The 16,796-nt window shown below is 43.5% G+C and overlaps 1 protein-coding gene across 2 annotated transcripts in view; it reads right to left on the bottom strand.

Moving 5' to 3' along the window:
- adarb2 (adenosine deaminase RNA specific B2 (inactive)) overlaps window positions 1-16,796 on the bottom strand; it is a 748,761-nt gene that overhangs the window by 317,276 nt on the left and 414,689 nt on the right. For both annotated transcript variants that reach the window (XM_043690659.2, XM_043690662.2), the window contains one exon: window positions 15,394-16,346. In XM_043690659.2, the coding sequence (XP_043546594.2) occupies window positions 15,394-16,346 (953 nt within the window). The remainder of the gene's footprint in view (window positions 1-15,393; window positions 16,347-16,796) is intronic.

Here is a 16,796-nt window from a genome sequence, read left to right as displayed (position 1 = left end):
ATCCAGAACCAGGGGTTGCATTTTAAGGGTACAGGGTAGGCCATTCAGGATGGAGATGAGGAGAAATTTCTTCACTCAGGCAGCGGTGAACCTACAGAATGCAGTTGAGGCCAAAACATGGAATGCTTGCAAGAAGGAATTGGATACAGGGCTAAAGGGATCAAAGGGTATGGGGAGCAAGCAGGGACAGGGTACTGAGTTAAATGATTAGCAACGATCATGTTAAATGGGGTATCAGGCATGAAGAGTTGATTGGCCTATTTCCTGCTCCTGTTATTTTAAGGTTCTTTGTTTTTTCTGGTGTCACAGTGCTGACTTACTCCTTGCCTATCTGGATGCTCACAGCATGCATCCAATGCCATGTCTTTTTGCATTTTAATTGCTCAGCCCAGCGATAACAAACTCACATTACTTCTGTCTTGCTGTGAGTCAAAAGATGGGCAGCCCACCACCCGATTTGACTCTTCCTGCCCTGTTGTGGGCTATTTTCCTCTGGGAATGAGAGCCTGGCAGATATTAAAGGAGATGAAAGTGGATGTCACAGCTCTTACTTTTGGGGCAGGTGGGTACATGTCCCAAGCACGGTGGCTCAGTGGTTAGCACTGCTGCCTCACAACACTAGGATCCCAAGTTTGATTCCAGCCTCAGGCAACTCAGTGTGTGGAGTTTGCACATTCTCCCCGTGTCTGTGTGGGTTTCCTCTGGGTGCTCCGGTTTCCTCCCACAGTCCAAACATGTGCAGGTCAAGTGAATTGGCCATGCTAAATTGCCCATAGTGTTAGGTGCATTAGTCAGAGGGAGACGGGTCTGGGTGGGTTGCTCTTCGGAGGGTCGGTGTGGACTTGTTGGGCCATAGGACCTGTTTCCACAGGGAATTTAAAAGAAAATGAGTAGGCAGCGCAGACGGCACACAAGATTAGTATTGTCAGGGGTTAGAATGGGTGAGAATGAGTGAAGGAAGATATCACAGGCGATAGTGAAAGTGATACAGCAGGAGTCTTGGTGGGAGGTGGAAACAGAAGCAGTGATACAGTGAATATGTAGGTGTCAGAGAGAAGATGATGGTGCTTACACTGATGAAGTGGAGAATATCACTGACCCTCCCTCTCACAGTTTTGCACATTCTTTGAGATGGCTGAGACCACACTGACCTGGATAATAATTACAGACCAGGCTGGCATGGTCTACTGTCCAGGGCTCCATTCTGGGTCTTAGGGAAAAGAAGGTGTTGTGTCTGTGCCAGCCCATCCAGGAGGACCTTCAGGTCCCTGCCCACAATGCAGGTTGCCAATTTTCCCCGGCTGCCATACCCAGAACAAATGCCATTAATCTCACAGGGCAGCTCCTGACTGACCGTGATAGCCTGGGCCCACAATGGGCTTTCAAAGATGGTACAGATGCAAGGCACGCTGATCTTTCAGGAGCTATCGGGTGAGTGGTGGAATTTCCCAGGAATACTGTGTGGAAAGATGGGGATTGAATTGGAAATGAGAAGCACCATGGGAGTTAGGTTGGTAGTTATTGAGATGCACTTGGTAAGATGCTGTGAGAAATCTCGCTGGACTTCACCATGTGAATGCTTCCAAAAACTCAAAGCAATTTGCACTTAGTCAGAAAAACATTAAATTTGAACCATAATCATCACTCACTGATGTCACTCTGAAAACAAAATAATTCTACGAATGAGCAAAATAATTCCCTACAATCCATGATAGAAATTACACAGATTCTTAAATGATATCAATTATTTTGATAAATGTGGATGATATTTCAGATTCTACTTTAACATGTATGCATGTCCTACTTGCTTATTTTGTCTTGAATATTATCAAGATGTGAACAATGAAACCTGATGCTTTTTACTTTCTGGTTCACTGTCTGGGAGAATGCTTCAATCTCTTTGCCTCTTTAGACTGGTTGATGACGTTTTCTGCTCCTGGAGATCCCTTCTAGATGGCATCGAACTGAAATTAATGCTGGAAAAGGAGCAATCTTTGTTAGGGTAATTTGTTCGAGATATTGGGAGAAAGTCCAAATTCTTCCCCCATGTCCAAGGCTCACACTTGGTGACAGATAAGCAGAAAGGAAATTTGCAGGCCCTTAAGAAACTATACAAGAGAAAACAAAACCTTAAGGAATTATGTGTGGCAACAATCCAGATGCCTACAGGAAATCCTATAGTGAATGGTGTGGCACCGTGGCTCAGTGGTTAGCGCTGCTGCCTCAGAGCACCAGGGACTTGGGTTCGATTCCAGCCTCTGTGTGGAGTTTGCATGTTCTCTTCGTGTCTGCGTGGGTTTGCTCCAGTTTCCTCCCATAATCCAAAGATGTGCAGGTTAGATGGATTGGCCATACTAAATTGTCATTGTATCTAGAGTAGGTACACCAGTCGGGGTAAATGTAGAGTAGGAAAATGGCTCTGGGTTGGTTACTCTTCAGAGGGTTGGTGTGGACTTATTGGGCCAAATGGCCCCAACACTGTAGGGATTCTATTCTATAAAACAGTTCTGGAGCAGTCTAAACCGTGTCTCTTTTGAACAGAATTATTCAAATGGCAAAAGATAAATTGCATCCAAATTATATAAGGTCTTACACCCAGCATTCAGCATAACTTGAATTTGCACTGCATTTGCTGGGTCTAACTACTCTCACTCTCTTGTACATTTGTACAATTCCTTTGTGATGAGTCTTCTGTCTCGTTAGAATGAGGTTACAATTTCTTTTACTGTGTGCCCAGGATGAATCTTGGCAAATGAGTCTGCAGTGGCACCAGATAAAATTGCCAGTGGAATTTTCACCTTGTGTGGATTTTACTCAAGCTCTTCATTCCTCGCCACTCATTTCATCCTTTGTTATCTGCAGCTCACTATTGTTTTCCATCAGCATTTCTGGATGATCTACCGGTGTATCCTCTGGAAGCTTGAGATTATTCAAAGGTTTGTTCCCTACATCTAAACTTGCACCAAGTCTTGTTCACCTAGTTTTTCCGTGGCTTGCTGGCCCACATTGGCTCCAAGTCAAGCAATTACTTGATTTGAAAATTCTTTTTTTATTTATCCCTCCAAAACCTTGACTGTCCCTATCTCTTTAATCTTCAGCCTCCAACCTTTCAAGGTATCTACACTCCTCTCATTCTGGCCTCTTGTTCATCCCGAATTATAATTGCTCCATCTTTGGTGGCCATTTGGCCCCAAACTCTGTGATTTTGGTCCTACACCTCTTTGCCTTGTACCTTACTTTCCTCCTTTAAGACACTCCTTAAAACTGACTTCTTTGATCAAGGCGTTGGTCATCTGACTTCATGTATCCTGATGCGGCTCAATGCCACGTTTTGCTTTCTGAGGGTCCCATGAAGTGCCAAGGGGCATTACAGGTCATTCTGCTATAATGCACACTTCCTCAACACAAATTTGGTGTAATGTGATTGACGAATTGCGGACACTATTTGTAAAGTGCGAACCTTAAAACGTGTGTTGGCTGTCACGCAATTACATCACCAGCACTTCAAAGCGCTGTTTCTAAGGCGTGATTTTTCTATAATGTGGGGTTGCACAAGAACACAACCATGACATTATAGAAAAATTGACTGTGTACTTATAATAGCAATGTCATAATGATTAAAACATTGTTGTTATTGGAGATAGATCCAGACACAAATGGACTTGAAGACTGTATTCTGCACTACTCCAATTTCTGGAGCATTAAGCAAGCAGAATTTTCATCATCATTATGCTGTACTTTTTTTTTCCACACGTTCACTGTGTCAAGCCAACATGGGGTATTGCAGAACAAAATGACAAACAAACAAATGTTTTAAAACAAGCAAGTGCCAACACCCGGCAGGAGTCCTAATCTGTGCCTGATGGCAGACAAACAGCGACAATAGCAGGCAGTCAGTCTTGCGAGCTAGAGCCTTGGCAGTGACTGATAGCTGGATATACGGCAGTCCCAATCCTCTCCTCACAGAGATGTATTGGCCAACAACAGTTTGAGGTTTTATGGGGGTGCTATAAAATACTCTGCTCACTTGCAACTATTGTTCTCTTTTTGCTGAACTGCACTTAACCATTTCCTCTTGATGGGGCTTTGCTGAAATAACTAAACCCAGTCAGTGTTAGTAACATTACGCACAATGTACAGCATTCTGATTTGATTGTTTTCAGACTCAATAACCTCATTTTCTGGCTTGAGATTTGACATTCTGATACAGCGATGATAGAGAGCTGAGGGAGTGTTCGATGTGACATCTTTTAGATGTGACTTAAAGTCAAAACCCCATTTCCCCTCTCAAATGGATGTAAAAGATTGCAAGAGAACATTTTGAACAACAGGGAGAGCTCATAAGATCGTAGGAGCAGAAGTAGGCCATTCAGACCATTGAGTCTACTCCAGCGTTCAATGAGATCATCACTGATCTGATAATCCTCAATGGCACTTTCCTGCCTTCCCCCTTTAACCCTTGATTCCCCTTCTGATGAAAAATCTATCTCAGCCACCAAGCCTCAACAGCCCTAACAATAACAGAAATTGCTGGAAAAGCCCAGCAGGTCTGGCAGCATCTATGGAGACAAATCAGAGTTAACATTTTGTGTCAAAGAGACCCTTCCTCAACAGCCCTCTGTGTTAAAGAATTCCACAGATTCACAAGCCACTGAGAAGAAATTCCTCCTCATCTCGGTTTTAAATCTGTGACCTCTCTTTCTGAGATTACACCTTCTGTTCCTAGATGTTTCCACAATGAGAAGCAACTTTTCTACATTTACCCTGTCATATCCTCTAAGCACCTTACATTTTTCAATAAGATCACCTCTCATTCTTCTATGTTCCAATAAGTACAGGTCCAATCTAGTCAAACTCTCCTTATAAGACAGTCCCAGCTGTCAGCCTTGTGAAACTTCTTTGGACTGCCTCCAATGCCAGCATTTCTTTCTTTAGATAAGGGGTCCAAAACTGTTCATAATGTTCCAGCTGTGATCTGACTCAAGAGTCCTGCTCTATCCATCAACCAACATCAATATCAAACAGATAATCAGGCCATTATCACATTGCTGTTTGTGGGACCTCACTGTGTGTAAATTGTTTGTCACAATTCTTCCATTTCTACTGTGACCGTACGATTTTGGCTGGAATGCACATTCAGATATCTAGAGGTTATAAAAGAATTTGCATAAATGCAAAGTCTTTCATTTCTCTTCTAACCTGACAGATGTAACAAATGCTTTCTCTTTACAGTACTGCATTTTGAATTGAGTTTCTCCTTTGCAATAAAGCAGATGAAAATCTTCGCATGAACAAGCTCAAAGATTCTGATGAGTTCTGCAGTTCAGATGAACCGTCACAGACATGAAGCTCTCTCTTTACAGACTTGTTGATTATATCAATCATTTTCCATCTGTAGCCGATAGTCCAAAATGTGTATTTTACATTTTGGTTGTGGATACAATTCAGAGAGATAACTCAAATGTGAATTCTGCTGATTTGATTTATATGGAGAAAGTTCAGGAAGGAACATTTAAATCTGCTGTGCTTCGGCTTTATTCTTTTATGAGCTTTATAAAAATCGTTTTCCGCTCTTTACTCTATTTTGGTACCTCCAATCCTCACATCATCCCTGGTTAACAGCTCAGTGGCTTGAATGTGGCTTTCCTAGGTTACCACATTACATTTGACAGAAACAAGGTGTCCAGCAGCTACCTGCAAAGGGAAATCAAACTATTCCTTGCATCTGTCCAGGGTCGTGCAGCATGGGAAATGTGTGGGTCCCATCACTGTTGCATAATATGCCAAAGCTCCAATATACTGTGTGGCACCTTAACACACGATGTGGAAAAGAATGAAGGCCATTAGCTCCTCTGCTGATCACTGTATGTTTTAAGGTTTTGCTCAAACACTTGCCCATCACTAAGCTTCACAGCAGTTTTGACACACTGCTTGAGAAGACTAACATTAAAAGTGGTGGCTCATTGCGATAGCAGCGGTCTTTCACTGCTTGATTGAAGATGTTCATTTATTTGGAAGGTTCATATTTGCTGTTTGGAAAAGAAAGCAGATACTGAAGTTTTTTTAATGATATTATAAGCAAGGATTATAAGATCAAAATTTCAGGAGCTGAGGAAATTCCCTGCTAGTTTGTCAGGGATGCTGCAATCTGGGGAGCAAATTCAGCCTGGGTTGGAAATCCTAAACTTTGGTGCTTGTTTTCTTCTGATCAGTTCAGCAACTTGAAGGGTGCGCCCAGGCCAATCTGTGCAGATCCATCCTGCTGTTCTCTCAAAGTGCCTGCAAACACCATACCTGCAAGCAGAGGGTATTGCCTACACTACAGATCTTGTGAGAAGATGTAATAACCAGAAAAATGATTCCCATTTCCAAGGTCCCCCTTAACTCCTGACATTTTTCACCACCTTGTGTTTGATCCTGATGGGGATATTTAGTGTCGGCCTCAGACAGAATCGAGATGACTGCATTTCCCAACACTTGCAGGCAGCACATAGAGTCATAGAGAAACCCTTCGGTCCAGCCCGTCCATGCCGACCAGATATCCCAACCCAATCTAGTCCCACCTACCAGCACCCAGCCCATATCCCTCCAAACCCTTCCTATTCATATACCCATCCAAATGCCTTTTAAACGTTGCAATTGTACCTGCCTCCATCACACCCTCTGGCAGCTCATTCCATACACGTATCATCCTCTGCATGAAAACGTTGCCCCTTATGTCTCTTTTACATCTTTCCCCCTCACCCTAAACCTACGCCCTCTAGTTCTGGACTCCCCGAACCCAGGGAAAAGACTTTGTCTATTTATCCTATCCATGCCACTCATAATTTTGTAAACCTCTATAAGGCCACCCCTCAGCCTCCGAGGCTCCAGGGAAAACAGCCCCAGCCTGTTCAGTCTCTCCCTGTAGCTCAGATCCTCCAACCCTGGCAACATCCTTGTAAATCTTTTCTGAACCCTTTCAAGTTTCACAACATATTTCCGATAGAAAAGAGACCAGAATTGCATGCAATATTCCAACAGTGGCCTAACCAATGTCCTGTACAGCTGCAACATGACCTCCCAACTCCTGTACTCAATACTCTGATCAATAAAGGAAAGCATACCAAACGCCTTCTTCACTATCCTATCTACCTGCGACTCCACTTTCGAGGAGCTATGAACCTGCACTCCAAGGTCTCTTTGTTCAGCAACACTCCCTAGGACCTTACCATTAAGTGTATAAGTCCTATTATCATGATCCCATCCTCAAAATCTGTGACAGATGTGTGTGTGTGTGTGTGTGTGTATATGCATGTGTATGTGTGTTGTTTGTGCATCTGCTTTGGTTATGTGTATGCTGATACACGTTTGTGTGTGTGTGTGTGCATTTGCATTTGCTTGTGTGTATGTGTATGCACGTTTTTGTGTGGGTCTGTGTGTATGTGTACATGTCTGTGTATGTGTGTCTATCTATGTATGTATGTTTGTCTGTATCTGTGTGTGTGTGTGTCTGCATATGTTTGTATATGTATGTGTGTATCTGCATGTGTGTGTGTCTGCATGTGTTTATATGTGGGGAGTGCGACAGAATCTTCTGTTCTTGCAGGTGATGTGTTTAGAGTTGGGAGGGAAATTTAATGTGACTGGATGGCAACATGTCTGAAAGTTGCTGCCTTCTGTTTGGGGAGTTCCATGGTCGACTTCCTCACCTCAACACCAAATTAGGCTATTATATGTCCATTTAATGATGGTGACAGTCACCCTGTGCTCTTGCTAACGACAGTCCCTCTCCCCATGACCTTCAACCTGCAAAGGCCCTCTCATTTTCCTTACCTGCATTGGGTTGACCGCTGGGCCTTGGGTGGGTGTCCTTTCAGCAGCGACCACGACCTCCATTGAGGTGCTGATGAGTACAAGGGTTTTCATCCTTTGATTGGCTCTCAGTCAGGATGAGCTCCATCCTTAGGCACTTGATTACAGGGGAAGGCCCTCTGTCTCCCTTGCCAATGCCTGATTGGCTTATGGTTTGGTGTAAGTGATGTGCCACCACTTCATCTCATGATGAGGCAGCAATTTGAAAGCTTGTCATTTCAAATAAACCTGTTGGACTATAACCTGGTGTCATGTCATTTTTGAGCTTAGAGTCATAGAGTCATAGAGATGTACAGCATGGAAACAGATCCTTCGGTCCAACCCGTCCATGCCGACCAGATATCCCAACGCAAACTAGTCCCACCTGCAAGCACCCGGCCCATATCCCTCCAAACCCTTCCTATTCACATACCCATCCACATGCCTTTTAAATTTTGCAATTGTACCAGCCTCCACCACATCCTCTGGCAGCTCATTCCATACATGTACCACCTTCTGCGTGAAAAAGTTGCCCCTTAGGTCTCTTTTATATCTTTCCCCTCTCACCCTAAACCTATGCCCTCTCGTTCTGGACACCCCGACCCCAGGGAAAAGACTTTGTCTATTTATCCTATCCATGCCCCTCATAATTTTGTAAACTTTTTATAAGGTCACCCCTCAGCCTCCAATGCTCCAGGGAAAACAGCCCCAGCCTGTTTAGCCTCTCTCTGTGGCTCAGATCCTCCAACCCTGGCAATATCCTTGTAAATCTTTTCTGAACCCTTTCAAGTTTCACAACATCTTCCTGATAGGAAGGAGACCAGAATTGCACGCAATATGCCAACAGTGGCCTAACCAATGTCCTGTACAGCCACAACATGACCTCCCAACTCCTGTACTCAATACTCTGACCAATAAAGGAAAGCATACCAAACGCCTTCTTCACTATCCTATCTACCTGCGACTCCACTTTGAAGGAGCTATGAACTTGCACTCCAAGGTCTCTTTGTTCAGCAACACTCCCGAGGACCATTAAGTGTATAAGTCCTGCTAAGATTTGTGTTCCCAACGCAGCACCTCACATTTATCTAAATTAAACTCCATCTGCCACTCCTCAGCCCATTGGTCCATCTGGTCCAGATCCTGTTGTAATCTGAGGTAACCCTCTTCGCTGTCCACTACACCTCCAATTTTAGTGTCATCTGCAAACTTACTAACTGTACCTCTTATGCTCGCATTCAAATCATTTATGTAAATGACAAAAAGTAGAGTTCCCAGCACCGATCCTTGTGGCACTCCACTGGTCACAGGCCTCTAGTCTGAAAAACAAGCCTCCACCACCACCCTCTGTCTTCTACCTTTGAGCCAGTTCTGTATCCAAATGGCTAATTCACCCTGTATTCCGTGCTTGATGTCATATTGCTGACTATATTACTATTACCAGTTGACAAAATCCACAAGATTAATTGTTACTGTGCTGCACTCATTACTTTATTCACGGAAGGGATTTCTTCCTTCACAAGGTTAAACACCTCACGATAAATAAGTGGGATAGTTAACTGGTCCCTAACACATTTCCTTCTTAAGTGGTTGTCATAAAACACACAAGTAAAGCATAGTGGTCTCTAATCCATCCCAAAAAAATCTGTGTCCCACTCTAGCCCTCACTGTATCCTCTTTGCAAATAATAAAGCCCGACCATATAGGCTTGAACCTCGTAACAGTAGGTAAGTTGCAGGTAGCCAATGAGATGCAGCACCTTCAGTAAAGGGAAGCAAAATGGAAGGACAAAGAAAAACATTTATTTTCTACGCAACTGTTGAAATGCTTCCTGAAGTGCATCAATCTGTCAGGTGAGAATGTCCTAGGAAAACCCATAAGGTCAGCACAGCTGAGAGCAGGGAAACGGTGGCTCAGTGGTTAGCACTGCTGCCTCACTGCCAGGGACCCAGGTTCGATCCCAGCCTTGGGTGACTGTCTGCGTGGCGTTTACTCGTTTTCCCCGTATCTGTGTGGGTTTCCTCCAGGCACTCCAGTTTCCTCTCACAATCCAAGGATGCGCAGGTTAGTAGAATTGCCCATAGAGTTTGGGGATGTGTAGGTTAGGTGCATTAGTCAGTGGTAAGTGTAGAGGAATGGGTTTGGGTGGGATACTCTTCAGAGGGTTGGTGTGAACTTGCTGGGCCGAAGGGCCTGTTTCCACACTGTAGAGATTCTATTAAAAAAACGTCAGTACGCAGCTGGCCAGTAATATACACAGGAAAGCATTAAAGACAGCAATGTCTCTCTGTCCTGTGGAGCAACACATCTAACTCTTGAAAATTCTCAGGAGAAAGCGAAGATGAAATTGGTCTCTGGCAGCAGCACAAATTCATGGTGGCCCAACCTGCACCCCATCTGATTTAAGCAAGTAATTCCACTTAATATCATCAGGGAGCCCTTAATAACATGAACATTGCTCAATTGAAAACAAAAGTCAGGAGTGTGATAGAATGTTCTTTGCCTGCCTCTGTGGTTCTAACTACTTAAATGTACCATGTAGCTCTTAAAAAAAGTTCACCTTTCCAATCCTTGAAACAATTTTATCAGAGCAGTCCATACATCTGTTATCCATACTGGGAACGTAAAGTTTCTCCAGTGTTTCCTCTGAACTCGGTAGGTAACTTTGCCACTTAGTAAGCTAGGTACTCAACATAAGGAGAGCTTCCCCCCCATTAAGGCAGAGTTTGCTGAGTAATGTAATATAGTTAAAAATCACACAACACCAGGTTATAGTCCAACAGGATTAATTGGAAGCACACTAGCTTTCGGAGCGACGCTCCTTCATCAGGTGATAGTGGAGGGCTCGATCGTAACACAGAATTTATAGCAAAAATTTGCAGTGTGATGTAACTGAAATTATACATTGAAAAATTGATTGTCTGTTAAGCCTTTCATCTGTTAGAATACAGTGATAGTTTCACTTCTTTGATGTGTAAATCACAAAACCTTTTTTTTAAAGTTGCATTCTCGGGTTAGCTACGACAATGGATGAATGGGCATCGTACAACAATCAACAGACAGGAGGGTTCCCTCCCAGTTGGGGAACACTTCTGTGGTCCAGGACATTCAGCCTCGGACCTTTGGGTGACCATCCTCCAAGGTGGACTTTGGGACAGGCAGCAGAGGAAAGTGGCTGAGCAGAGGCTGATAGCTAAGTTCGGTACCCATAGGGAGGGCCTCAACCGGGACCTTGGGTTCATGTCACATTACAGGTGATCACCATTGCACTACACACACACACAAATATTCCTACACACACACAGTCTCGCATACACACGGACACAGGTACACACAGACGCGCACACAGACACCCACACACACCCTTATAGACGCATACACTCCCACACTCACACATGCACTCCCTCACAGACTTAAGACATTCTGCACTCACTACACACACACACACACACACACTTTCCCACAATCACAACCCCCACCCCAGACAGACACACACACAGACAGACAAAGACCCATATGCACACATATATTTTGTGGGGTGAATTTGTACTTGCAGAGTTACATTGCACTTTGCTCAAAAACTGCATACAATCATGTAGAACTCTGAGCTCAAAAACTGCATGAATTTATGTAAAACTCTGTTTTCTCACTTTTTAGATTAGAATCAATCTAAACATCAGGTCATAGACAGAGAACACAGGGGGCTAACACCTTCAACATATTGTCTCGCTATCACCATTGTTAACAGCTAACCCGAGAATGCAACTTTAAAAAAAAGGATTTGTGATTTACACATGAAAGAAGTGAAACAATCACTGTATTCTAACAGATGAAAGGCTTAACAGACAATCAATTTTTCAATGTATAATTTCAGTTACATCACACTGCAAATTTTTGCTATAAATTCTGTGTTACGATCGAGCCCTCCACTATCACCTGATGAAGGAGCATCGCTCCGAAAGCTAGTGTGCTTCCAATTAAACCTGTTGGACTATAACCTGGTGTTGTGTGATTGTTAACTTTGTACACCCCAGTCCAACACCGGCATCTCCAAATAATGTAATATAGTGAGTGTGAAAGTTACAGATCCAGCAATGACTTTCGAGCTGAATGGAGAGGGGTTGATGGATAAATGTCCTTTGGCTTTGTGGTTTTAGGATTCTCTGATGCTGCTGGTGTTGCATCAGTGAAGTAGGGATTCTCTTGGACTATAATTATTCTTTGGGATTAACAGTAGGTAAATTGCAGGTAGCCAATGAGATGCAGCACCTTCAGTAAAGGGAAGCAAAATGGAAGGACAAAGAAAAACATTTATTTTCTACGCAACTGTTGAAATGCTTCCTGAAGTGCATCAATCTGTCAGGTGAGAATGTCCTAGGAAAACCCATAAAGTCAGCACAGCTGAGAGCTGGAAGAGCACAGCAGTTCAGGCAGCATCCGAGGAGCAGTAAAATCGCTGCAGTCATTGTTTTTACCTATAATTATTCTTCATCAAGTTGAGGCTGTGCATTCAATGTAATGGCTCGCACTCTTGTTCAAGGCAGGATTGCTCCTATCTGTATACATACAGGAGGTGGGTGGTGGTCTGTTGCAGGAGATTAGGGTGTAAACTGTGCTCTTCCAAATGGCTTTGTGATTGCAGCTGGAATAGCGGAGGAGAACCGAGTGATGGATGATACCTACGCTGAAAGTGGAAAAGCTTTCTGGTGAGACAACAATTTTCACTGAGAAAGGAAATTGGGCAGGGTGTGAAAGGTAAATAGTCTATTTGTCATCAGCCTATTTGCACTGCAGTTGTTGATAGATTTCACCACCGATCCCCTTTCCCTTGCTATAAGGCAAACAGTCCCTGCACAAGAATTTTCAATACAATATAAAGTAAAATACAACATAGGTAGGATCTTTCCATTGGCTTCATTAGCTTTATGGTTAAAGCTGGTTTATTGAAGGCTGCTTGGGAAATAATTGCCTGTGTTCTGAATACACTTTGCCAATTGTGTTTGCGCTAGTAGCCTGAGGGTTTAATGAGATGAATTACTTATTACACATAATTGACCAGAAAATGTACAAGTTCTTTGCCCTCAGTCATTATTGACTCATCTGTTGATTTAAGTCTGTTTTATTCAAGCAGTTATAGGGTTATTGAGCAGCTTCAGCTTGCGTCTGCATTTAAAGCAATACTTCATGAGGAGCAATATATAAGTTTCGGCAATTCATTTCACTCGGTCTAGGAAATACACAGGTTGTAAAGGAACCTGGATACATGCTCTACAGTAGATCAACTGCATGGATTCAGAGTCTCACTGATATCCTCTATTTCACCAACAAAACAATGAGAAATATGATATATACCATATTTCAATGTCATTGGTATTCAGTTTATTGGGATGAGGGGAATATTTAAAATGGGCATGGTATTTTGGAAGACTATAATCTCTCAGTCTGATAAATTGTGTTAAATGAAGAATTACTGGAGTTCAAGACTGTTTTTCTTTGAATATCTTAACTTCCTTGACATATTAGGACAAAATTAGTCCAGATTACATATTCAAGTCTGTTAAAAATCATAAATCATAAATCATAAGATCAACTTGATAGATCTTTTAATTTATATAACTTACACCTACATAGTTTTTTTCAAAATCACAGAGAAAAAGATGGCCTTGACTCAGGGGAAATGGGAGAAGGTATCTTAGCACCTCAACAATTGTGGATAAAGACTCACTGCCTCAATTCACTGTCACTGTAGGGGTTTCATAGACTGGGAATGGTTTTCTTTGAGTGCTGGAAATTGAGAAGTGTTTCACATGCAATCCACTTTTCTTTAGTGTACAATTCAAGAGCTTGGTCTTCCAGGAGTGAGTGAAATGAGGGAATTTTCTTTAATTGAAAGCATTGTGGAAATTTGGTTGTCTCGCCTCCAAAGTTGAGATGATTGGATCAAGACTGGAGCTAATAGAATTTTGATAGGTAAGAGGAACAAGGGTACATGGGTAAATCAAACTGAGGTAGAGATTGGGGTCATAATTGGATTGCAAGGCAGAACAAGGGGGTGAATAGCCTACAATTGTTTGCTATATTCCTAAATATTCCCCGGTCCCTATTGCATGCAGTTCTGGTCTCCTTCCTATCAGAAAGATGTTGTGAAACTTGAAAGGGTTCAGAAAAGATTTACAAGGATGTTGCCAGGGTTGGAGGATATGAACTATAGGGAGAGGCTGAACAGGTTGGGGCTGTTTTTCCTGGAGCGTCGGAGGCTGAGGGATGACCTTATAGAGATTTACAACATTATGAGGGGCATGGAAGGGTAAATAGGCAAAGTCTTTTCCCTGGGGTTGGGGAGTCCAGAACTAGAGGGCATAGGTTTAGGGTGAGATGGGAAAGATATAAAAGAGACCTAAGGGGCAACGTTTTCACACAGAGGGTAGTACACATATGGAATGAGCTGCCAGAGGAAGTGGTGGAGGCTGGTACAATTGCAACATTTAAAAGGCATTTGGATGGGTATATGAATAGGAAGGGTTTGGAGGGATATGGGCTGGGTGCTGGCAGGTGGGATGAGATTGGGTTGGGATATCTGGTCGGCATGGACGGGTTGGACTGAAGGGTCTGTTTGCATGCTGTACATCTCTATGACTCTATGACCTTAGTGCTACAAGGTAGCAGTTTTAACCACTAAGCCACTGTGCTGCCAGAAGCTTTTTGTTTGTGAAGAGTTCCTTGGTGACGCATTGGTGCAGGGGTGCTGTTCAGTGACCTGCAAGGAATTCTGGGGCTGATTCTGCCATGGTCTCTCCTCTCCCTGCCCCCAGCCAGTGTTTTCTCTACAACCCCTCCCCCACCCATCCACCGTAGTTTACCCCATAGTGGTTTCCCTGTGTATTGTCAGTGTTACCCACACCTCTTACGAATTCCAGTACCCACCTGCCAGCTCATTTCCATTCAACTTCAGGCAGGGGTCAGTTGAACTTTCATTATAACTGTCTGTCCTCAGGCAGCTGCTGAGGAACTGGAAACTAATTTTAATGTCTAGTTTAATTTTTTTTAAAAAAGAACAACCTTATATTACTGGCCTCTTCCATAAAGCTGCATTAGTCTTTAATGATCTAATATTTCCCAATGCTTATTTCAGTGATTTTGTATATACTACAGACAAAATTAGGTCATAGATATAATATTTATGAATTCTAATTTAGTAATCAGTATTAATTACTGGTCTTAACAGCATTATTACTGTTAATAATAATCATTTTAATGATTTTTTTTAACCTCAGAAATTAACCATTCAATAATGGTTTGTATACTTACATGATTGTTTCATTGAGATTAAAACTGCAAAATCTGCATTGCAACTTTTATTTTCTGCAGAGAATGACGCTTTCATTAATTAACCAGGCTACTGCAAAAACAGATATATTCAAACATGCTCAGCACCTCCCCATTACTTCCCATCATTTCTCTCCCGCCCACCAATCTGTGTAAATGAAGGTTACCTAAGGTCGGCCAAGAATTTGGTACGAAATGGCCAAGGTCTGCCAATTGCTGGCAGGCAATTCTCACCTGTGGTAAATGAGGACATTTATTCCTGCCAGGGACTTGACAAGGCTTCCCACTGGGTACAGGCTGGATGTTAAAGAGAGTCTGAAGAGCAGCCTGTGCAGTTTGGACTTTGGCCAGCTTCTTGCTGCGTCCCGAGCCTTCAAACATTCTCCCATCCACCCTTACTGCCATCACAAAGCTCTTGACACGCTTCTCGACAGTCTCCGAGATGCACACGTACCTCAGGCCCGGACGCAGCTCATTTAACATCTCGACTGGATTCTTCCTGCTCGCTGCTGGGAACGGAACCTTGTGCTTGTTTTGTTTGGCTTGGACCATTAAATCCAACGTGTGGCAGAGTAATCGCCCATGTCTGCAGCCGTTGTAGAGCAATTCATTTTCAGCAGGGCTGCAGCAAGGCAGGCCATCACTCTGAGCCGAGGGCTCAAACTCTTTAAACAGTGTGTTGGGGAAGTCGGCCTGGTCAGATGTGAAATCCGTGCTGGGGTTGACACAGTTCCCCAGGGTGAAGTGAGCCTGGGAGGCGTTCGGGAACTGCACGAAAGACTGCAGGGCCATCTCGGCGGCCCGCATCTTTGCTTTCTTTTTGGTGGGTCCCGTGCCTTCGAAGAGCAAGCCATTCACCTCGACGGCAATGGCAAAAATGGGCGCATGTACAGGTCCAGTCTGGGAGACCATCTTGTACTGTAAGCCTGGCTTTAGCTCATTCAGCTGCACTAAGGCATTCTTTGGTGTCACTGACCAGGAGAGTTTCTTACACTTCAGCTGCACCTTCGGGTGCATGTGCCCGTTATTCCCTTCCTCCAGGGGTCTTTTCCTTTTCAGGCCAGGCGCTCCACCTGCAGCCACATCGGAACAGCGGAAGACCTGGCGGTCACCAGCAGCTCGAGGGTGATCCTCCAGAGATAAATTCCCAACATTGCGGTTCTCCTTTACCTCTGCACTACTGGTGCCTGTTAAAACACAAGGAGACGGTACAGTTACTGAGATGTCAACACCTCCTTTTTAACTTTACCCCACCACACTCCTTCCATTTCTGGTGAAATTATATCTTGTCTTATGGCTTTACAGTTTCTCTCAGATGTCAAATTCTTTGATATAAATACATAGCTCTCCAATATTCTCCCCCAGTCCAGTGTAGCTGAGAACTGCAAAGTCAAAGATCGCATGACACCAAGATATAGTCCAACAGATTTATTTAAAATCACAAGCTTTTGGAATGCCGCTCCTTTGTCAGCTCCTTGTTCTGAAGAAGGGTCACTGGACCCGAAACCTTAACTCTGATTTCACTCCACAGATGCTGCCAGACCTCATAGAGTCATAGAGATGTACAGCATGGAAACAGACTCTTCAGTCCAACCCGTCCATGTCGACTAGATATCCCAACCCAATCTAATCCCACC

This window comes from Chiloscyllium plagiosum, unplaced genomic scaffold, assembly GCF_037043375.1.
Source record: "Chiloscyllium plagiosum isolate Xiang-an unplaced genomic scaffold, Cpla_swu_hap1 HiC_scaffold_5, whole genome shotgun sequence".
NCBI lineage: Eukaryota > Metazoa > Chordata > Chondrichthyes > Orectolobiformes > Hemiscylliidae > Chiloscyllium > Chiloscyllium plagiosum.
This window is presented reverse-complemented; position numbering and strand designations above follow the sequence as displayed.